General features: G+C 40.1%; 1 protein-coding gene across 4 annotated transcripts in view; it reads left to right on the plus strand.

Moving 5' to 3' along the window:
• Positions 1-1,568: 1,568 nt before the first annotated feature.
• Positions 1,569-23,641, plus strand: part of LOC131253667 (probable LRR receptor-like serine/threonine-protein kinase At1g06840) — a 60,023-nt gene continuing 37,950 nt past the window's right edge. Inside the window, exons 1-8 of one of the 4 annotated variants that reach the window (XM_058254768.1) lie at positions 1,584-2,577; positions 2,669-3,151; positions 3,604-3,754; positions 6,404-6,475; positions 6,630-6,701; positions 9,985-10,128; positions 10,214-10,285; positions 10,692-10,763. In XM_058254768.1, coding sequence (XP_058110751.1) covers positions 3,016-3,151; positions 3,604-3,754; positions 6,404-6,475; positions 6,630-6,701; positions 9,985-10,128; positions 10,214-10,285; positions 10,692-10,763 — 719 coding nt within the window. In that variant the 5' untranslated portion in view covers positions 1,584-2,577; positions 2,669-3,015. Of the gene's footprint in view, positions 3,152-3,603; positions 3,755-6,403; positions 6,476-6,629; positions 6,702-9,984; positions 10,129-10,213; positions 10,286-10,691; positions 10,764-23,641 lie in introns of all 4 variants that reach the window. The other 3 variants (XR_009175276.1, XM_058254770.1, XM_058254769.1) reach the window with 3 other exon arrangements.

Below are 23,641 nucleotides of genomic sequence, written 5' to 3' on the forward strand. Positions count from 1 at the left end.
CATCCATTTGTAGAGATCATTTTAGGACATGGCCCAAAGTAGAGGCATAGTCAAAGCCCAAGCGAACTTCACCATAAAAAACAGTGGGGACAATGACGCCCACCATTAAAACCTTCGTAGGGCCACTATGATTTTTTTTTTTTTTTTTGAGATCCAACCTGAGAAAAAAACAAATATCAGCTTGATCGAAAACTGCTGTGCCCCTAAGTAATTTTTAATGGTACGCGTTTGATCCCTACTATTTTCTGTGGTGGGTCCACTTAAACTTTGGATCAGCTTCATTCTTTGGTTCATAACCTAAAGTTAACTATCCAAATGGATGGACAGTGTGGATAAAACAAATATATCATGGTGAGGCCCATAGAACTTGGTGACATTACTTCAGTAACTAAGTTCGCTACTCATGCGGTCAGTAGCTACGTGGACTAATCTTATCATGCAAGTATTCCAGAAAGAACCCAGCTGGGTGTATGAATAGTATCCAACCTTTCCATCAAAGATTCCCTTTTATGAAATTTGAAGGATTTTAAATGTTTGTCTATCATGTGTGTATATGCCATCCGACCATTATATAAGTCTTATTAGGATTATGGAGTGCTTATGAAATTAAACCTATATAATTATTATGTGAGCCAAGGTATAAAAACAATGGACAACCATAAAAAAGAATCTAGATCTCATGGTTGCCTCAAAGAAGAAAATACTGCTTGTTACAATCTAATTGGAACACATCATCATACACTGCATTTAATGCAATAGTGTTCACCACGCCACTGAATGATATATGATTCATCTAAGCTATCCATCTATTTTTTCAGATCATTATAAAGAGTGAGAGACAGAAAATAAGGAAGATCCAAATCTTGAGTGGACCACACCACAAGGAAATAGTGGCGATTGAATGCCCACCATTAAAAACTTTTTTAAGGCTAACTGTAATGTTTATTTGTCATCCAACCAATTAATTAGGTGAACTGTGAGTATTCAATCACCATTATTTTCCTGTGGTGTGGTCTATATGAGATTTGGGTCTACCCTATTTTTGGGCTCATGCTATAAAATAATATGAAAATAAAATGAATAGAAGAATAGGATAAAATACACATACCATGGTTGGGATGCGATCAAGAGTCCTGATTTTCTTCCTGGGGCAAATACATGATCCTAATTCCATAAAAAAAAATCCAAAATTCCATGGTCCCACATACTATGGTTGGATCTTCTTAAAATTTTGGGTGTCCAATTTTTATAGTTAGAGATTTTACGAGCATGTTAGCATTGGTAAACACATCCCATGGGTCCACCATGTTGCATATGTAAAATCCATTGGGTACATGGAGTGATAACCATTATTTTAGCCGTACATCCAAAAGATAAGCCTGACTAAAAACTAAAATGGACCACATAAATGGAAACAATGTAAAGTTGCTATCAGATAAGCCAAGTTCACATATTGTGGCACGTGTGAGTTTTTAGTCAGGCTGATTTTTGTGTTTTATCTTCGACTTGCCGCTCTGATAAAGTATGAAAAGGGCGCGAGTCACCTTCAGCTATTAAATTGCGAAAAGCCAAAGATCCCTCTCTGACAAATAAAATAATCTCAACAGCTCCGAAGAAGTCAAGCATCGCTTCAATATATAAAAACATGTCATCTACTGATCTCTGCATTAGCTGCTTTGGCCTCTTCCCATCGACAACACCCTCTCATCCTTCTCCTCCTCAGATTTCATCATCATTGAAATTTCAATCACTGAACTCATCTGCACCGTCCAATCCGCACAAACGCTTAAGAAAACCTCGCCAATCCCTCCGATTTCTAGGATTTCCAGATGAAATTTCGTCGCTGTTTGCTGTCTTTCAATCGATTTCCAGGGTTTTTGAGCTCTCTAGAATGAGACCTTGTTTTTTTCTCTCTCGGTTTTGGATGAAATTACGTGGATTCTCGATCTCTGAAGTTGTTTGAGTAAAAATTTCTGTGTACTTGGGTTAGATTTCTAGAGTTTTTGAGCTCTCTGGAGAGGGTTGTCACTGTTTTTCTTGGCGTCCGGTGAAAATTACCTGGATTCTTCTTTTTCTGGAGTTGTTTATATTGGAAAATTCAGTAGTTTGATAGGTTCCTATGGGTTTTGAGCTCTCTGGAGCGAGCTTCTGACATTTTCCTTGACGTCGGATGAAAATACCTGGATTCCTTATCTCTGAAGTTGCTTATTGCAGTAATTCATCTGATATCATTTCAGGCTTTTTGAGCTCTCCTGTGAAAGGTTTTTGTAGAACTACATGGACCTCGGTTTCCGAAGTTGCCTATTGCTGCAATTCATTTGATTTCCTGAGCTCTAGAGCTCTCTTGGGCGATATTTAGTGTTTTTTTCTGTCTTGGAAGAAAACACATTGATTCTCGGCTGTCTGAAAGATATTTCTAGGCATCCGATGAAAGTATGTGGATTAATTGCTTTCTGGAGTTGTTCATGTTCTAGAGCACTAGACTTGTATTTCCGCAACTTGTTTAAGTACCGTGGTTTCTGCTTGTTTTGGAGCCTTTGTGTGTGTGTGTTTTTTCTCATCATCGGATGCAAATAGGTGGGTTCTTGCTTTAGGAAGTAATTTACACATCTAAAACATTGTATACGTGAAAATCTGCTGCAACTCGTTTGATTTCTTGAATTTCGAGGTCTCTGGAGTTGGATATTGTGCTTTTTCTTGACTGCATGTGGATGCTCAGAATCTTGAGTAGTCTATACTTATATTGCATCAGCTCAGAAATATATACTTGTATCGGCTCAGAATCTTGAGTAGTCTATATTTGTACTGCATCAGTTCTGCAGAAATATATTGGCACTCATTGGGTTTCTAGGGTTTTGAGTTGCCTTGAGGAGGGGTATCTTGATCTTTGACGTTGTATTGGTTTTTGGATTCTGGAGCAAGTTATAGCATTCAATCAATTGGAACTGTTTGAGAATTCAGTTTGCTTCTGGGGTTTCAAGCTCTCTACTAGTTTAGGGCATTGGATATTGAGAGATGTTCATCGCTTCATCCGCCTTCAAGGATTCTGTGATGTCTGGTGTGAGAGTTTGTCTCTTGGGAGCCATTCTGGCTGTTTATCTGTGTTGCTCTGCACTACTTGTGAAAGCGCAGATAACTGATCCATCTGAAGGCGAGTTTGCTTGAATTTTACTGTTCTTATGCACAAGTACTGCACAGTGTTTGGCATTAGCTTGCATTTGATGCATTCCTTCACCGGATAGTGAATCCTTGTCAGCAATTCAGCATGTTTTGCTCTGATGTTATAATAACTTTTAGTTGGTATTCTTGCTTTTTGTTGTTGCTATGCTTTTCTTTGGATGTCGATCTATTAGATGTACTAATTGTGTATTTGCTACAAATTATAATTTTTTCAAATTGTGATGTGATGAATAATAAATGGAGAAGGAATGCAGTCACCTTTTCTTTTCCAGTCATTGCATGTATTTCCCATTGTCATGCATAAGAACTTGTAGATGTTAAAGCAAGGGGTTGTTCAATGAAGTAGCATGTGTATGATTACTTCTTTGTTTTATCATTGAGGATGGTTATGAAAATCTAGTGACAAATTGTATTAATTTGCAGTTGCTGCATTAGAAGCTATCAAGAGCAGTTTGATAGATCCTCTGAAGAATCTTAAAAGTTGGAATAAGGGAGATCCATGTATGTCGAACTGGACAGGGATTTTGTGCTACAATATACCACTGGATGATGGTTACCTTCACATTAAAGAATTGTATACTTTTGATACTTATCTGTTTACCTTTCCATTTTAGTCTATTTCTTTCAGAGTTTCTCTGTCTGTGCCTGTTATAGTAAGGGAGTGCTGTCCCAAGGCCTAGCTTTAAAATATTTGAATTTTGTTACATTTTTTTGTGCTCAACATGATTTTGAAATTGTTTCATTTGCCTGATTTGTATGATTTGGTCACCATCAAGTTTTAAGCTTTCTGTGTACTAGCACTGCTTTCTTGTGTAAATGATGCTTTCTTAGTCTTAGTTCTATAGCCTATGAGATAACATAACAGAAGCCAAATGAGTAATTATGGACAAAATAGGACAAGGAATGATGTTTTTTAATGTTCACGTAGCACAACCCAACTGGGATGTCTTGATAAATATGTGGGAGCAATGCCACTCTTAAGCAGGTAAAGCACGTTCCATATACAAAATAATATTTCCCTTTAGGATGACACCTTATGGAGGGGAAGAAAAATCAGTGTTCATTATCCCAGATACTATTGGCAATGTTTAGTTTCAAGGTATTTCTGGGAAAGTAGACATTATTTATGAATGTACTGGGTTCAGAGAGAGGGAGGGAGAGGGAGAGGGAGAGAGAGTGCCATACAATTGAGCAGGAGAGATCTAATACAAATACGTATGAGTCACAATCAGTTGCCGTACGGTGAAGAGCTCTGAAACTAAGGAAAAAACTCACTACCATACAAAAAGAGAAATCCAACAATCTACAAGATCCTAGAAATGGATGCCGCACTGGCCCAAAATGATAGGCGCATTAGTGTGATATTTTCTACAGCCATGACGAGAAATACGGGGAAAGTTTTGTAATTTGAATTATATGGTTTTCCTCCCTTTGGTTTAAATCCAAGGCGCCAAAAGTCCCTGCGAATGACCTAAGTTGCATTTGAAAGTGTTGTCTTGGTAGAATGAATGTTTTCGTATTTTAGATATTGAAAGAAAAGACCATTTTGGGTTAAGTATTTTCACTATTTCTAAAATTTGTTGGGACCTAGGAAACCAGTTCATGTATTATGGATGATCAGAAATGGCCAAATTGCTCATAATTTCCTCAAGATATTAATTAGCACTATCTGTCTAGATCATAGTAGCACCCAACATTCAGAGTTCAGACTAAAACTCTAAGCATCCAATGCATGGGTGCATTCTGTCATAAAATTAATCTGCCAAAAATTCACCTAGTGTAAGGAGACTTAGTGGAGGGTGGAAGAGCACTGTACTAAGCTCCCATAATGTATACTGTTCTGGGGACTTGTACAGGCCTTTACATTTACTAACAACTAACATGTGGCACAACTCCATGCCTTCTTAACAGTCTATGCAGATTTGGGAAGTTGTTGCTACTTTTGCCAGGATAGTCAATTTGATTTCATTGACATGGATTGTTTTATAACATGGCTATCTGATGCATCTGGGGCTGGGCCATCCGTGACTTGACTGTGCAAAAGGATAACCAATCTGGGTCCCAATTGACATAGCGTCCCCATGCAACATTGACAAAGACGCATGTTGGACTGTGGGTCCACAGTGCCAACAAGACGAGTATATGCGTCCATTGATTGGATTGTTGGGGGCCACAGGTCCAATCTAATCCTAATTTCAGCAATATATGCTCTGTATTTAAAAGTCCATTGGAGGATTGTAATTTTTCTTTTCTTTTGGGGTTATAGTTCTTTGCTGTAGCTTAGTGCTTTCTCAATAAAATTTCGTTATCTTTCAAAAAATAAAATAAAAAAATAGCAGTCCGTTTTCTAGCCTTAGCAGTTTATGACAACCAATAGCTGTTTTTGGAAGAAAACACAGTCAGCAGCAGTTGTGGTCTTCGACTTCTATGCATGTGGCAGAAAATATTATGGGAAGGAGAGAGCTTGTTACTATATTTGGAAGGACTACCACAACTGTATGACCATTTCGATTCATCTGTCTGTCTGTAAGTCTGTTTTAGAAGTATCTATGCAGTTTTTTGGGCAATAGTTGTTCTGTAGAATTTATTTCTATATTTGGAGTTTTGGAGTTGTTCAGCTTGTGATAGAAAGACAGACATTCCAGAATGTACTAGAAGGCTGCATACAACCTCTAAATTGCAGATCCATATGCATGATGTTATGATGATTTTTTGTGAAATATAGCTGCAGTTTATTGCCTGGTTCCTGCGATGGGAAATTTCTGGGTGGATGCCCTTCCTCCAGTCGTGTGATTACACTTGATAACCTTATATGGTGCTATGCCATTTATGGATTATATATCTTATTCTTCTAATTCCATTTGTATGATTGCTGTAAACATTTTTTTTGGACTTCTAGGTGGCACAGAAAATTTCAGAGTTAGGTTTGTTTTGATCTTGCTTCATCACTTTCTTTTTAGTTTGGTTAAATTTCAAGAATATGATTTCACGAATGCAGGGTTATGATCCCATCTAGAACTAACTGAAAAACTTAAGAAATTAATATTTAAAGATTCTAACACAATTGCATTTACAAATGCAAATTTTAACCACATCACAATTTGATGCTTAAGTGTTGAGGTTATGACAAAGATCAACGACACATTGCAAAATCTTTGAATCTAATAATTTATTGTCATATCATTCAACTCTCCATGACCATGCCATGTTTTTCATTTTGCAGGCAGATGCTAACCATGAATCTCTCGGGAACTTTAGCTGCTGATCTTGGTCGCCTATCTTATTTGCAAATATTGTGAGTCATAACTTATTCCAAATTCAAAATAGAAAAATGCAACAGAGCAACATTCATCCTCTGACTGCTATGAATATCTAATTTGTTAAACAATACAATGATTGCATACAAGCTTCCCATAGTCTCATGTTTTTCGTTCTTTTGGTTTTGGAAGGGATTTTATGTGGAATGAGATCAGTGGCAGCATACCGAAGGAGATAGGCAATATTAAATCTTTGACACTCCTGTAAGTTGAATTTATACTATTTCAGACTCTGTAAATTTTCTTGTATATTGAAACAATTCTCACACAAACTGATGCTATTTCACACCCAGTAAATGTTTTCATACATGGAGACAATTTTGACATGCAAACATGCAGATGCTTCCACATATATGATATATGAATAGGATGGGCCAGTAGCCAGACATATAATTTCTCTATTTTGGTCATTCAGAATCCTTGGGAGCAAATGAAAGATTATGAACTTTTGGCTTCTTACAGACAACTTTATTTCTGTAAAATATAAACAATTAAATGCTTAACTGTAATTGGGACTGAAACAGGCACTAAAAAGCATCAATGAACTCTCTACAATTATGGGCTCATAGATACAAAAAATTACTGTTGTGGCTGATGAATATTTTGATAGTGATAGAGGCAAAAGTGTTTAATTTAGAAATAGAAGCATTAAGGGATGTGATTCCAAGTTTCAAAATCTCCATAGAGACATCATAGTTGGCTGTTTTACTAACTATTAGCTTACTTATGAAAACATAGGCTGGAAAAAGGATAATGATAAATGATGCGAGCAATTAGCTAGTGTCTTGTTCGTGTTACTGCATAAATTCAATAGATTGTGGATCTGCACCCATTTACCCTTAGAAAAAGAAACCATCTCAGGCAAGGATTTGGAGATCTCCACGTGTAGAACCATCCATCTTCCCCTAATTAATCATGTTCTACAGGCCTGGCACGGGGTTTTCATTGGTAAGGTTAGGACTAGGCTTTGGAGGATGGCAATTCTTGCGGTTTGGTGGTTGATTTGGGAAGAAAGAAATGGCAGATGCTTCAGGGATATTTCCAACTCCTCCGAAGCTGTCTCATCCAGAGCTAAGCGTTTATTGATCGAATGGGCCTGTCATGTAGACTCTATGAAGGACTGTGATTTTCTCTTTTTAGGAGTTTAGCTGCGTCCGCCCTCTCTGCGGATTCTCTCCTTTCCTTTCTGTAATCCTTTTGGTTTTTAATACAATTCATCATCTTTCAAGGAAAAAAAAATAATCATGTTCTACTGGGAAAAAAACTTTTCTATCTCCACTGATGGACTTAACTCGAACAATATCGCCCTATTGTTTATAAAGGTGACATTAACCTCTCCAGTTACCTTCTAGTTCCTTTGTACCCTTCCACAGTACCATTCTCTGTTTTTGATGATAGAATCTTCCAGGGACACATGTTCTTATCCACTCGACATTCAATCTCTCACTTCTTTGGGCAGTAAAACAACGGGGTTTGTTCTGTCACTTCTACCCTTCAGCTACACTATGATTCCATCACATGGTGCCTTCACCTTCTTACTATGGGTACATCGACAAAAGCTTTGAGTAGCACGTTGATGCCAGGGTTCTGTATGCATTACTAGATTTGCTGACAGTTAAATGATTGAAGATCATTGTGAATGAATGAATATAATTTAAAATCATGTAAATTTCATACTTGACAGGTGATGCCATTAGTTAATATTACATACAATCTAGAGGAATTAAAGGGTCGCAAGCCTCAGAATGCATGTCAATAAGAGCAGGGCCATGCTGCACCTAACTACAACTATTGCGCACTGCCACAAAGGGAAATTCATGGAATAGTTGTTGTCTGGGGCGAGCAGTGCTGGAGAAGCTTGTTGAGTACAAACTTGCATAGGTGATGGGACACCACACCTCAAAAAAGTGTTGTATAGTGAAAAGGGAAAAACACAAACCCTTTTCTCTATCTCTTGGTCAAGGAAAAGACCTTCGAGTACTGTTTAGCTCATGTCAAAATGCTAAATGTATTCTTGAAATATGCATGTGTCTTCTCTCTCCAGTGAATAAAAAGCATTTCATATTTTCAACAAAAATAAACTAACCTCTAGTACACCGGGCTTCCTTGCCAAAAAGCATGGACTGTTGGATATTTTAGAACAAGGTCGTTGAGGAGAATATGAACAATCTGCTAGGTGTAGTAATGGGCCAGGTATCCAGGCACTGTAGGGCAGGGCCTGGGCCCCTAAACTTGGCCTGAGGGCCAGGTCTGGGTCAACGATGAATGGCCAGCCCAGCTCAGGCACTGAGACATGCTATGTTGCACTAATTGTGAGATCTAGTCCGTCCATCTTGAGAGTCCTGCAATATAGATGCCTCAGCACAAAAGTCAGCCCTGCTCATTCAAATGGTGGGCCATAGTGTTAAAAACAACTGGACAGCTAAGAAAAACTTTGTCAATTCTTTCTTGGCCGTTCCCTTGTTTTGTAAACTGTGGCTCACCTTATTTGTTAATAGGCATGGTTTTTTGGACAAGGCATTTACACTATGGGACCCACCTGAGGGATGGCTAGGATCATGCACCCACAGGGTGCCCACTTTCTTTCCTCTCTTTCCCTTAGAAGACTGGCCCTGGCTCAGGTCAGCCATGTAGGCCCTTGATTAGCACCAGGGCTGGGCCAGGGCAAGGGCATAGGGGAGTAGGATTAGGCTAGGGCCAACCCTGGCCTAGGCCATGCCACCCCTATAATTTGCGATTGTACATGTGGCAAAGGAATGCAGTTCTGGACAACTGAAGAACATCATTTACATAATTTAGTTGTTGTTGACTCCTTTTATAGTCCATTACTGGTATTTTCATTGTAAATGTTAGCTTGAAGATTTTCCATGTCTTTTCTGTTCCTTTTGCCTAGAGTTTGATCTTGGAATTCTTTTTTGATCAGTAAGCACTTTATTAGAAAGTAAAAAAAGCAGCTTCAGCAAAAAACAAAGTGATAAAATCATCCAACCCCAGAGAAAATATCGCTGAAATCACAAAAATCCTGCCAATCCCATAGCAGGTCTTCTTTTTTGAGCCTGTGAATGATTTTAAAACCAAAACTGAGGCTATAACTCTCCTTCTTTGCTCTTTCAAAGATCTTTCTTGGGAGTTCTGCTTTGTTTCCAAAAGTTCCGTTATTCGTCTAGTTGCTTTTGCTGCATGATCTAGTTAACACTTACAGTCAAAATCTCATTCCACATTGATGTAAATATTATTTCTTTGATTTTCTATTTGAAGTCTTAAATGTTCAGTTTTTGGAAAAACTGCATTCAATTTACATGCTTTTTAATGCTTGAAGACATGCTGGAAGGATCATTCATTTGTTTTCTTTAGTAATTATTTTATTTATGTTACAACTCTATGGGCATTATAAAGGGATTATTTGTCCATTTGTTCGCTTACTGATTGTTGACTAAAAAATTTCGGTTTGTTTAAATCCTGCCTTTCTATGTGCTATTCGTTGTAGGCTCTTGAATGGAAATCAATTATCAGGTTCTTTGCCCGATGAGCTTGGTTATCTTCCTAACCTGGACAGAATACAAATAGATCAGAACCATATATCGGGACCAATACCAAAATCATTTGCAAACTTGGAGAAATTAAAGCATTTGTGAGTGGGCTTTGATTTGCAATGCTGCTTTTATGTGGCACAAAAGTTTAACCATTTTGATATAATAATCTGCTTTCTTTGGCAGGCACATGAACAATAATTCAATCAGTGGGGAAATTCCACCTGAGCTTTCCAAATTACCAATTCTTGTTCACTTGTAAGTTAAGCTAATGGTTTTTTTCTGTTTGTATTACATTCAAGGTATTCCAAAATGGTAACGGTGGCCGTAACGGCCACTACTGTTACCGTTATGATATGGGCTGTAACAGTTACGGTGTTCTTTTTTTTGAAAAAAAAAAAATCCGTTTCTGCCCTGATATGGGGCCGTTATGGGCCATTTTTTTTATTTTTATTTTTCTATAATGCCCGTTTTGGATGCGTAACAGTTACCACTGTTATTGTTACATAACCGTTTTGGCATACCATGATTACAGTACGCTATTGGCTCTGAGTTTGAGTTGTTACATACCCTCAGGCAATTATTTTTAGTTGCTAAGGGTATGTTGGTTTCGTTGCGTCCATTTTTTATTTTTAATTTTAATTATTGAAGTGAATCTTTGCAGCCTTCTGGACAATAACAACTTATCTGGGAGCCTTCCACCAGAGTTATCTCAGTTGCCAAACTTGCATATACTGTATGTTCTTTCTAGCTTTTCTGAAGTGTAACTCTTAATTTGGTTTCTTGATTTTCACTGATTAATTGATGCTTGATTCCCTTCCAGATTCATGCATATCATCTTTTTTTTTTTTGTTTTTTTTGTTTTTATCCTTGTATCCAACTTTCTCATTATAGTTCCAAAGAACATTGTTAGTAGTTAGAAAATCTAGCATGTTGTTTTCCTTGGAGGCCGAGTTACATAAGAACAGCGTTTGCAATATCGATAATATTGGCTGATATATTGGCCGATAATATCGGTATCGCAGCCCAGCGATACGAAACCCGCAATATTTCCACCGGAAGCCTAAAAAATTCTGCAATTTCAGTTATCGCACGATATATCGGCCGATATCACGCAATATATCGCAGATTTCGTGCGATATCATCGATATCTTCATGATATCCTCAGCTTGATAGAGTCACGGGTTCGTTGCAGTCTTGCAGAGCAATGTTCGAAATATCGGTATCGCACCATGTATCGCACCCTTGGGATACAGATACGTATCGGTTATTGCACGGGATATATCGTTTGTATCGCATAATTTATCGCACTTTTTGGGAAACATGGGGAAACATTGAGAAAATGGTTGAATTTTTTAATGAAACTTTGGGGATTGTTAAAAAAGCCCTTAATACACACTTTTAAATCATAATATCTCAAAAAAAAATGCACATAATAAATTTCCTTTGTATTGGGTCTTAAGCTATGCGTTGTTTAACTGAACTAATACAACTATATTTAAATTGAATGTATGATATTTATAAATATATCAAAGTCATGTATGAAAACACAATCAGTTCATTGAAAAGCAATAAGAAGTAAAAATTGAAAAATATACATATCAATGATGGGACTGGTTGTGGCCTAGACCCACATAGAGCTGCGCGGTGGCTCGTAATCATTGTCTCCATCTCGACGGGGCCTATGATTTGGATGGCGAGGATTGAATTAAATGCAGGCTAGGTGCACAGCAGTGTGCATGTATGTGGATCAACGTACTCTGTCATGCAATATACATTTGGCCCTGTAGATGATGGTACATGGTGATCCAAACCGTTCATGTGGTGGGCTCCAGCTTGGATGGGAAATAGCCTGAAAAATCTCTCCCATTGATCATCCTGGCCATCTGATTTGGCTGCCATTAAATGTGGACCCTTGGATGCACTGTTTCTGGGCTGAATAATAAATCTGCACCATTGTCTTTGGATCTTTTGATCCATATATGCTGATCCAATCCGATCCGGTCATATAGTATCAGTACTACTTTTTCCGATGATATGGTCCACTTGAGCTTTGGATATGCATAAATTTTGGGTTCAACCCCTAAAATGATCTGGAAAAACGAATGGACGGTGTGGATCAACCACATGCATTCACGGTGGGCCCACGTGTATTCACCGTATATTAAAAGCCAACTCTATTGGATAGAATTCAAATTTTTGCTTGTATCACATGCCAGCTAGTACTGACAGAGTTACAGTGGTGACAGGTTAAGTAGCCAGTGGACTCTCCGTTGAGGTGACGTCACCATGTTCTGTGGGACCCACCATGAGTATGTGTTGTATCCACACCGTCCATCAATTTGTAGAGATCATTTTAGGCCATGAGAGAAGGAATTAGTCAGATCTAAGTTTGGAGTGGACCCCACCACAAAAAAACAGTGTGAAGAGTAACTCCTACCGTTGAAACCTTCCAAATGTCCACTATGATGTTTATTTGAGATCCAACGTGTTCACAGGTTAATACAGGCATGAAAGAAGGGAAAACACAAATTTCAGTTTGATCGAAAACTTTCGTGGGCCTTAAAAAATTTTAATGGTGGGCGTCACTCTCTCCACTTTTTTTTTGTGGTGGGGTCCATTTGAGCTTTAGATCTGACTCATTCTTTGGCTCCTGCCCTAAATTGACATCTCCGAATGAATGGACGGTGCGGATATAACACATATATCATGCCGGGTCCCACAGAACTTGGTCACGTACTCAACCAGTAGCTAATCGACGTCCCACGCAAGCTAGCTGTACAGCCAGCTATTGTAGGTACGTGTCGTGCGAAGACGAGCGCGTACGCGCCTCGAGCTCCGAGTTGTACGAACGGCTCAAATGAGATCAAAGTTCATGGGGCTGGTGGTCGGTGCTCTGTGGGCCCCACCATGATGTATGTGTTTCATCCATTCCGTTCATCCATTTTTACAGATCATTTTAGGGGTTCATCTAAAAAATGAGAGGAATATAAATCTCAGGTGGACCACAGCTAGGGCTGTACACAAGTTAAGCTAGCTCGAAAAGCTCGTTTGACTCAGTTGGAGTCAGCTCATTTGACATCCAACCTGTTGATTAGGTCATACAGACTCAGATGAAGGGAAAAAACAAAGATCAGCTTGATCCAAAACCGTCCCCCAAAAAAGTTTTTAATGGTCGAAGTTCATTCAACACCGTTTCCTGTAATGTGGTCCACTTGAGATTTTTGTTTACCTCATTTTTGGGCCCATACCATAAAATGATCTATTAAAATATACGGACGACATGGATTAAACACATACATTATTGTAGGGCCCAACGGAGTTTACTCAGTATAATAAGCTTTCTTCAAACGAAAGCGGATGGCGTACTGTGTAACTCAGTACGATAAGCTTAGTGAGTAAACTATGTGGGGTCCAGTGTTATTTATGTATTTTATCCAATCTGTTCAACCATTTTACCAGATAATTTTAGGTCCTTAGATCGAAATCTAAGCGTATATAGAGCTAAAATGGACCACACCACATGAAACGGTGTGAATTGAATGTTACTGTTGAAAAATTCTTGGGGCCCGTGAAAGTTTTGGATAACATTATATTTGTTTTTTCCCTTCATCCATGTTTAACGTGATCTTATGAACCGTTGGGATGACAAATAAACCTGATATATCGGCCTAGAAATGTTTCAACGGTGGAAATAATTATTTCCACTGTTTCCTGTGGCATGGTCCACTTGAGCTCTGGATAAGCTTCAAATTTTTTTTTTATCAACCCCTAAAATGATATGGAAAACAGATGGACGGTGTGGATCAACCACAAACATTTACAGTGGGCCCAGCAGAGTTTACTTAGCACGATAAGAGCGTACTGTAACTCAGTACCCAATCCGATTTCTCTTCGGACCCAATCCGATTTCTCTTCAACAGTCAAAACCTCATCCGCGTCCCTCTCCCTCCCTTTCGAAATGAAAGAAGGCCACGAGGGTTATGGCAGTGAGATTTCGGCGAGGGTTACGGCAGCAAGATTTCGGCGAGGGTTCCAGAAGTGAAGGGTTTCAGAAGGAAGAGGATTCCTCAATTGCATTCAATCCGGCCCGATTTTTCGCTGGAATCTCTGAGATATCCTATTTTGAAGAAAAAATAGAAGAAAATTCGCAAAAGGAGGGAAATCGAACTTACCTCCGTCAATCGATGGAATGGCCCACCTCCGAATCTCCGATCGCCATGGCCACAGGTACTCTACGATTTTTCCTCTCTCTTTTTTTTTTTTTTTAAACATGTAGCCCCTTTTTATCGTCGTTACGGGTTGTTGGCTACAGTGGAGGAAAGGCTCTGGTTCCTAAAAACACGGTTATCTCTCTGCTTATACTGCCCAAAGCACTGCTAACAAGATACACCGCCATTTTCTCTTGCCTAACATTCCATCGGGCTCCGCATGCCAAGAGTAGAATAGTTGATCGAGGGAGGAAGGCATGGTCTAGGTCACACTCGCAAGGCGGAGAACACTCCACCAAATTTCGGCGATAAAATTGCAATGGATAAAGTGATGATCAATTGCTTCTTCCTCGTTTAGGCATAAGAGGTAGATGATGGTTAGCACCATGCCTCTCCTTCTGAGATTGTCAACAGTAAGGATCCTATTCTTTCCATCCAGCCAGCTGAAAGTGACCACTTTAGCAGGGGTACCATAGGACCAAATCGCCCTCATGTGGCAGCAATAATACTTGGAGAGGATAGATGGTTGTAGAACGACTTGACAGAGAAGGTTCCTGAACTGGATAGCTTCCAGGACATTGAATCTTGAGCTGCGAGATTAGGACTGATACCCTGCAAGAGAGATAACAATGAAGTAAATTCAAGAATCTCCTCATCATTGAAATTTCTTGCCGGAATCTCTGAGATATCCTATTTTGAAATAAAAATAGAAGAAAATTCGCAAAAGGAGGGAAATCGAACTTACCTCCGTCAATTGATGGAATGGCCCACCTCTGAATCTCCGATCGCTATGGCCATAGGTACTCTACGAATTTTCCTCTTTCTTCTTCTTCTTCTTCTTCTTCTTCTTCTTCTTTTTTTTTTTTTTTTTTTTTGATTTTCTGGTAAACATGCAGCCCCTTTTTATCGTCATTGCGGGTTGTTGGCTACAGTGGAGGAAAGGCTCTGGTTCCTAAAAACACGATTATCTCTCTGCTTAGACTGCCCAAAGCACCGCTAACAAGATACACCGCCATTTTCTCTTGCCTAACATTCCACCGGGCTCCGCATGCCAAGAGCAGAATAGTTGATCGAGGGAGGAAGGCATGGTCTAGGTCACACTCGCAAGGTGGAGAACACTCCACCAAATTTCGGCGATAAAATTGCAATGGATAAAGTGATGATCAATTGCTTCTTCCTCGTTTAGGCATAAGAGGTAGGTGATGGTTAGCACCATGCCTCTCCTTCTGAGATTGTCAACAGTAAGGATCCTATTCCTTCCATCCAGCCAACCGAAAGCGACCACTTTGGGAGGGGTACCATAGGACCAAATCGCCCTCGTGTGGCAGCAAGAAGTGGAAATACTCGGAGAGGATAGATGATTGTAGAACGACTTGACAGAGAAGGTTCCTGAACTGGATAGCTTCCAGGACATTGAATCTTGAGCTGCGGGATTAGGACTGATACCCTGCAAGAGAGATAACAATGAAGTAAATTCAAGAATCTCCTCATCATTGAAATTTCTCTCCCCCCTGATGGGGACATCACGCGCACTCATGCCGCCCCCCCTACGCACGTACGTACGTAGGAGGACCCCACCATCGATCTGGCTCGATGACGACGTCCAGGGAGGGCCTCCTAGCTAGAAGTCAAGTTTTAGTTCAGAAAAGTGGCACGATAGTCAAGAAAAGCCCACCATGGGATCTCATGATCATGGCCCACTCGTCGGATTGGTTTTATATTTTAGGTTTTGCTTATTGTTATTATTTAGAATATCGTGAACGCTTTAGATTTTCTTTTTTGGTTTTTATTTTAGTTTACTTCATCGCCAAGTAATAGGTGTCGCACATGGTGCGAGTTTTTGGGTATAGGGTTCTCCCTATAAATATGCACCCTTTGTAGTTCTTTTCATTCATTGAAGTTAATAAAAAATTCCTGCTTTGTTTTTCTGCTCTCTTCGTGAGTTGTGGAAGAATTCAAAAGTGGGTGCGAAGCCCTCCCTTTTCGAAGGGCTAACTACCGTGGTGCGAAGCCACATCGATCCCAATTCACCCCCATTTTCTATCATTTTTTTTTCCATCTTCCCCCACCATCCGTACTTCGAATTTGTCCTTTTGTTGCATCAGATTTCTTCATTACAGAAGGTTTCTAGATTTCGGCCCGCAGGTGAGCTGAAACTTCGGCGGAGCACCACGTACAAACCGTACATCGGATCGAGCTGAGATTTGGGGGTTTTGGAGTCCATCCCTGGTCGACCAGGGCCAAGGTGGCCTTTTTCTGAATAGTGGGCCCCACACACGTGCGGCCGGGATCACACGCACGTCCGTCTGGGCCATTGTTGCTGTCCACACGCGGGATCATCTTTTGGCTCAGGTTTTTATCCTCTTTTATCCTCTCATAGCTGTTTTTCATGAATCTTAACCCTAGATTACATGACCCTAATTGATTTGCCCCTTTTTATCACCTTAGGGTTCCTTGAATTGAAATTAGGGAATACCTTGGATTAGGGACTGATTTTTATGCATGAGTAGTTAATTTTATTTCCCTTTGACATCGTTTGGTTTATAATTTTTATTGGTCCAGTCCTAGCCTGTGTCGGCTTGGACCCGCATAGATTCCCCTTTTTAATTGAATGTTTGGATTTTCATGTGGGACGTGGAATTTGTGTGATTGTTTCTGAATTGGTAGGATCTAAGCTTGATATCTTGCATATCATATTTAATTTTCCATGTCCTGCATCAAATTTGGTATCAAAGCCTAGGGTTCTTGTAGGGAAATTCATTACATGTTTAGGATTTGGTTGTTTATGTCCATTACGCATCAATTCTCATCATATATGGTTGTTTATAAGTCCATAAACCCTGAAATAAGCTACTGAAATTTTCTGTTATCCCCTTATTTGAATTATTTTAGAAATTAACTTAGTTTTCTATTTCTAGGTTTAGAAACTTTCCTTTTCTGTTTTTTTTATAAACTAATTTTTTAGAAACTTTCTTAATCTGTTTTTAGAAACTAATTTACTTTCCTTTTTCTTTTTTAGAAACTAATTTACTTTCCTTTTTCTTTTTTAGAAACTAACTTACTTTCTATTTTTAGCAACTTTTTTTTTTCTTTTTCTTTAGAAACTAGGTTGTTTTTTTTAGAAACTTTTCTAATTTGTTTTTTTTTTTTTTTAGAAGCTTTCCTAATTTGTTTCTTTAGAAACTTTCCTTTTTCATTTTTTAGAAACTAGGTCGATTCTTTAAAAAAAAAAAAAAACTCTTATATTTTGACAACTATATTGCTGAATTTTGGTGGCACCCTACACTAAACATGGAACAATTGCAAGAGTCACTAAACAAGTTGTCTCAGAAGTTAGAGTTTATGATTAAGCGCTTGGAAATGAACCAATGCTTTGAGCAGCTTGATGAACGCATTGCCCGACTAAAGACTATCGCCAGGACAAACCCCACCATTGGAGTAGATGTCCAATCTCAGGCAGGTGGCCTGAAGCATAGACCAATGAATGGAGTTGGCCAAGGAATCAGTTATGGGCGTGCACCCATGTACCCACCCCATGAGGGACATCAAGACCACTATTTTGAGGGGTACAACATGTGCAGCCTTGTGACTGGAGAGAGTACGCCAGATGTTAGTGTAGAGTTACCCACTGAGGTTATTCCAGTAGTGGATGAGTTTCGTGGTGTTTATCCTGATGATCTACCGGATGAGTCCCCTAGGAGGGATATAGAGTACACCAGAACATGGGACACCGTAATACCTACAACAGAGTTTACGTTGAATAATTTTATCAATAGGTCCATAGGTCTAAGTCCTCGTGAAATCGTTATTGATTATAAACCTAGGAAACTTATTGATTTTGTCCCTATGTCACTGTCCCATAGGCCGTCAGAGTCTGCAGAGTCCTTTGCACATCACATTCATTCATGGCATCAAGAAATCAGGCAAAAGATCATGACTAATAATGAACATTGCACATTTTCTACAGACAAGTATAAATGTTTCAAAGGATTCAATATTGGGAACTCTGTGATGGTCTGCATCAGGCCCGAGCGGTATTTTTCGAGGGCCATTCGTAAGTTACACGCGTATAGCGTTGGACCCGTCAAAATTATAAAACGAAACGGTCTCAATGCGTATGAGGTAGATCTTCCACCTTCCATGGAAATTAGTTTCACATCCGATGTGGAGGATTTAGTTACTTTTCAGGGGACCACTGATACTTTGTCCGGCCCTTCGCCCACCCATCCTGATTCTCCATATTTATCCTTTGAACTATGGCCCCTTCCCAACCTTTCTTCCCAGCCTCTACCTCCCATACCCACCCTTCTCGACCCATTTTTCCGGCCTCTACGTCCCATACCTACCCGTCCCGACCCATTTTCTCAGCCTCTACCTCCCATATCTACCCTTCTCAACCCATTTTTTCAGCCTCTATGTCCCATATCTACCCGTCCCGACCCATGTTCCCAGCCTCTACCTCCCATACCTACCCGTCTCATCCCATCTTCCCAGCCTCTACCTCCTATACCTATCCTTCCCGACTCATTTTCCCAGCCTCTATCGCTCATACCTAACATTCACACACCTAAAAAGGAAATAGAGGATATCCTGGACCATTAGATAGTTTCAACGTTGGACGGCGGGTTTTAGAAGTACGTGGTTAAATGGAAGTCACGCCCAGCTTCAGACAGCACGTGGCTCACTGGGGAGGAGCTTCAGAGACTTGATCCTGACATTCTGGAGCGGTTCAGGAGTTTTATTTCGCCAGTGGCGAAATCTTTGCAGCCGGGGAGAATTGATGGGGACATCACGCGCACACGCGCACTCATGCCGCCCTCCCTACGCACGTACGTACGTAGGAGGACCCCACCATCGATCTGGCTCGATGACGACGTCCAAGGAGGGCCTCCTAGCTAGAAGTCAAGTTTTAGTTCAGAAAAGTGGCATGATAGTCAAGAAAAGCCCACCATGGGATCTCATGATCGTGGCCCACTCGTCGGATTGGTTTTATATTTTAGGTTTTGCTTATTGTTATTATTTAGAATATCGTGAACGCTTTAGATTTTCTTTTTTGGTTTTTATTTTAGTTTACTTCATCGCCAAGTAATAGGTGTCGCACATGGTGCGAGTTTTTGGGTATAGGGTTCTCCCTATAAATAGGCACCCTTTGTAGTTCTTTTCATTCATTGAAGTTAATAAAAAATTCCTGCTTTATTTTTCTGCTCTCTTCGTGAGTTGTGGAAGAATTCAAAAGTGGGTGCGAAGCCCTCCCTTTTTGAAGGGCTAACTACCGTGGTGCGAAGCCACATCAATCCCAATTCACCCCTATCTTCCATCATCTTTTTTTTTTCCATCTTCCCCCACCATCCGTACTTCGAATTTGTCCTTTTGTTGCATCAGATTTCTTTATTACAGAAGGTTTCTAGATTTCGGCCCGCAGGCGAGCTGAAACTTCGGCGGAGCACCACGCACAAACCGTACATCGGATCGAGCTGAGATTTGGGGGTTTTGGAGTCCATCCCTGGCCGACCAGGGCCAAGGTGGCCTTTTTCTGAATAGTGGGCCCCACACACTTGCGGCCGGGATCACACGCACGTCCGTCTGGGCCATTGTTGCTGTCCACACTCGGGATCATCTTTTGGCTCAGGTTTTTATCCTCTTTTATCCTCTCATAGCCGTTTTTCATGAATCCTAACCCTAGATTACATGATCCCTAATTGATTTGCCCCTTTTTATCACCTTAGGGTTCCTTGAATTGAAATTAGAGAATCCCTTGGATTAGGGACTGATTTTTATGCATGAGTAGTTGATTTTATTTCCCTTTGACATCGTTTGGTTTATAATTTTTATTGGTCCAGTCCTAGCCTGTGTCATCTTGGACCCGCATAGATTCCCCTTTTTAATTGAATGTTTGGATTTTTATGTGGGACGTGGAATTTGTGTGATTGTTTCTGAATTGGTAGGATCTAAGCCTGAAATCTTGCATATCATATTTAATTTTCCATGTCCTGCATCACAAAATAGGAGCGTATCATTAGCAAATTGCAGATGATTAATACAAATAGAAAAATTCCTAATCGAGAACCCCCAATATAATCCCATAGCCTGACCCCTAGAAAGCATTCCACTAACGGTTTCTGTCACCAAAACAAACAGAAAGGGGGAGAGGGGGTCCCCTTAGCGAAGACCTCTAGAAGATCTGAAGTATCCGAAGGGGGATCCATTAATCAGGACCGAGAATTTAGGAGAAGAGACACAGATTCTCATTCAGGATCTCCATGTAAAACCAAACCCTAATCTCTGTAGCATATAATCCAGGAAAGACCAGTCTACATGATTGTAGGCCTTTTGGAGATCAAGCTTGCATAAGATACTTGATTTCTTGTCCTTGTCACACGAATCAATGAATTCATTAGAAATAAGAATTGGATCAACAATCTACCTACCCTCTAAAAATGCAAATTGGAAAGGGGAGACAACACTAGATATCACCTGTCTCAAACATTGAGCCAAAATTTTGGAAATGATCTTGTAGGGGCTTCCTAAGAGGCTAGTTGGACGGAAGTCTTTGATGCTTTGGGTTCCTTCCATCTCCGGGATTAGGGCCAAGAAAGTACTTCCAAGCTCTTTAAAAAGTCTGTTGTGCTCGAACAACTCCTAAACAAAAGCAAATAGATCTTTCTTAACCATATCCTAGAAGGCTTTAAAGAACGCTATCGGGAATCCATCAGGGCTTGGGGCTTTATCACTCCCAAGATCCCAAACCGCCACTTTTATTTCTTTGAGCTCCGCTGGTTTTTCGAGCTGCATTGCTTCATCTTCCGATATGCTTTTGAATTCCAGATTATCGATCCTTGGCCGGTCCACATCCTCTACAGTCAACAATTGAGAGTAGAAGTCAACAATTGAATTACAAACAACAGATTTATCCGTTACCAGCTGACCATCAATATGAAGGGAGGCAATGGAGTTGAGGATTGAGCAAAAGCATAATTGTGGAAGAATTTTGTATTGCGGTCCCCCTCCTTTAGCCATAGCGCCTGGGATCGTTGCTTCCATTTAATCTCCTCTTCCTTGAGTCTCGCACAATAGTCGGCAGAGAGTTGGAACCTAAGAGCGTGTTCTTCTTCGGATAGGAGCTCAATCTCTTCCTTCATGTCCAATTGTTGAATAACTGAGAGTAAAGAGGAAATTTCTACCTCTCTGGCCCCAAAGAACTCCTTATGCCAGGACTTGAGCTTCGCTTTCAACATTTGGAGCTTCTTAAAAAGAATAAAGCCTGGTTGACCTTCAGGGAGGAAAGAACACCACCATTCGGAAACCATATATATATATATATATATTCTCTATAAAGTTATACCTTTATGTCATCTTTATCTGATTTTAGTTATCAAAACTACACATAGTTAGGAATCTTTATTTGACTCTCTATCTTGCATTCATTATTTGATGTGGCCTTTTATTTATTTGATCCTCTTGTTATGAGTTCACAAATCCATTTTATCTAATACTAGAATTTATAAATTTCATGAGAAGCTACCTGTTGATAGTCTGATGAGGACATCACGTCACGTACACCCTTGCGTACGTATCAGAGGAGGCGGGCCACATCGATTTCTTAGTGGCTAGGCGAGTACCCGTGATCGTGCTGAAGACCCCATGTGCATGTGCGAGCATCTGGAAGACTCCACACTAGGAAGATGCACATGGACTGCTTTATGGAGTGATCTAGACCGTTGGATCGGAGGGACGTGACAATCGGGCCAGTGATCGTGAATCGTCCACACTAGTTTTCTTAGATTTTATCACCATTATAGGATTTAGTTTTGTTTACGTTATGTTTGGAGATCATTATGAGTGTTTTCGTTGATTTTAGTTAGATTAGGGCTATTTTCATTAAAATTCACAAAACAAGGTGTTAATTGTAAATTTTCAACTTTCTTAAAGCTATAAAAAGAGGGTGGGCATGTGACCCTCTCCCTCGTTAGGTTTTGTGAAAAAAAGAAAGAAGAGAAAAGGCTCTTGCTTTCTTCTTCTTCAATCTTCATGCGATTTGAAGATACTTCTATGCGATTTGGAAGGGAGATTGGTGCGAGGCTAATCTTCATCAACGGAAGTTCGAGGTCTCCATCTATCCCCACACCACCATCTCTTTTCCCCTCCATCAAGGTATTGTCTTCAAGTTCTTCGATTCTCACAACCTAAGCTTTCGTCTTCTCCTAAACCCCTTTCTTCCATTCCTGAAACCCTAACCCTAAATCTAAAATCCCTAACTTTCCTACTTTCCCAAATTACCCAAACCCTAATTTTTACCCTAGGTTGTTGATGGGGACATCACGCGCACTCATGCCGCCCTCCCTACGCACGTACGTACGTAAAAGGAGGACCCCACCATCGATCTGACTCGATGACGACGTTCAGGGAGGGCCTCCTAACTAGAAGTCAAGTTTTGGTTCAGAAAAGTGGCCCAATAGTCAAGAAAAGCCCACCATGGGATCTCATGATCGTGGCCCACTCGTCGGATTGGTTTTATATTTTAGGTTTTGCTTATTGTTATTATTTAAAACACCATGAACGCTTTAGATTTTCTTGTTTGGTTTTTATTTTAGTTTACTTTATCGCCAAGTAATAGGTATCGCACATGTGTGAGTCTTTAGGTATAGGGTTCTCCCTATAAATAGGCACCCCTTGTAGTTCTTTTCATTCATTGAAGATTAATAAAAATTCTGCGTTTTCCTACTCTCTGAGTTGTGAAGCCTAATTGGGTGCGAAGCCCTCCCTTCATCGAAGGGTTAACTACCGTGGTGCGAAGCCACATCTATCCCAATTCGCCCCCAACCATCGCTATCTCTACTACCCATCTTTTACCATCCCTTCTTCTCATCTCACTCCATCATCTACACTTCGAATCAATCATCTATTGCAGCAATTCTCCTCTCCACATCAGAATTTCAGAATCTGGCCCTATAGGAGGGCTGAAACTTCGACGGAGCACCACGCACAAACCGTACATCGGATTGAGCTGAGATTTGGAGGTTTTGGAGTCCATCCCTAGCCGACTAGGGCCAAGGTGGCCTTTTTCTGAATAGTGGACCTCACACACGTGCAGCGGTGATCACACGCACGTGCGTCTGGGCCATTGTTGTTGTCCACGCGTGCGATACTTCTCTGGTTTGTCTTTCTTCTCTCTTTCACTTTGTTTTCACCCAAAATTCCTAAACCTAACTCTAAGTTATTCAAATCCCCAATTTTATGCCCATTTTCTTACCCTAGGGTTCCTTGATTTGAAATTGGTGAATCACTTGGATTAGGGACTGATTACTATGCATGTGTGGATGATTATTTCTTATCTTTGAGTATCGTTTGGGTCATAATTTTTATTGATCCAGCCCTATCATACGTAGGCCTGGACCCGCATAGA

This window comes from Magnolia sinica, chromosome 8 (assembly GCF_029962835.1).
Source record: "Magnolia sinica isolate HGM2019 chromosome 8, MsV1, whole genome shotgun sequence".
Classification (NCBI taxonomy): Eukaryota; Viridiplantae; Streptophyta; class Magnoliopsida; order Magnoliales; family Magnoliaceae; genus Magnolia; species Magnolia sinica.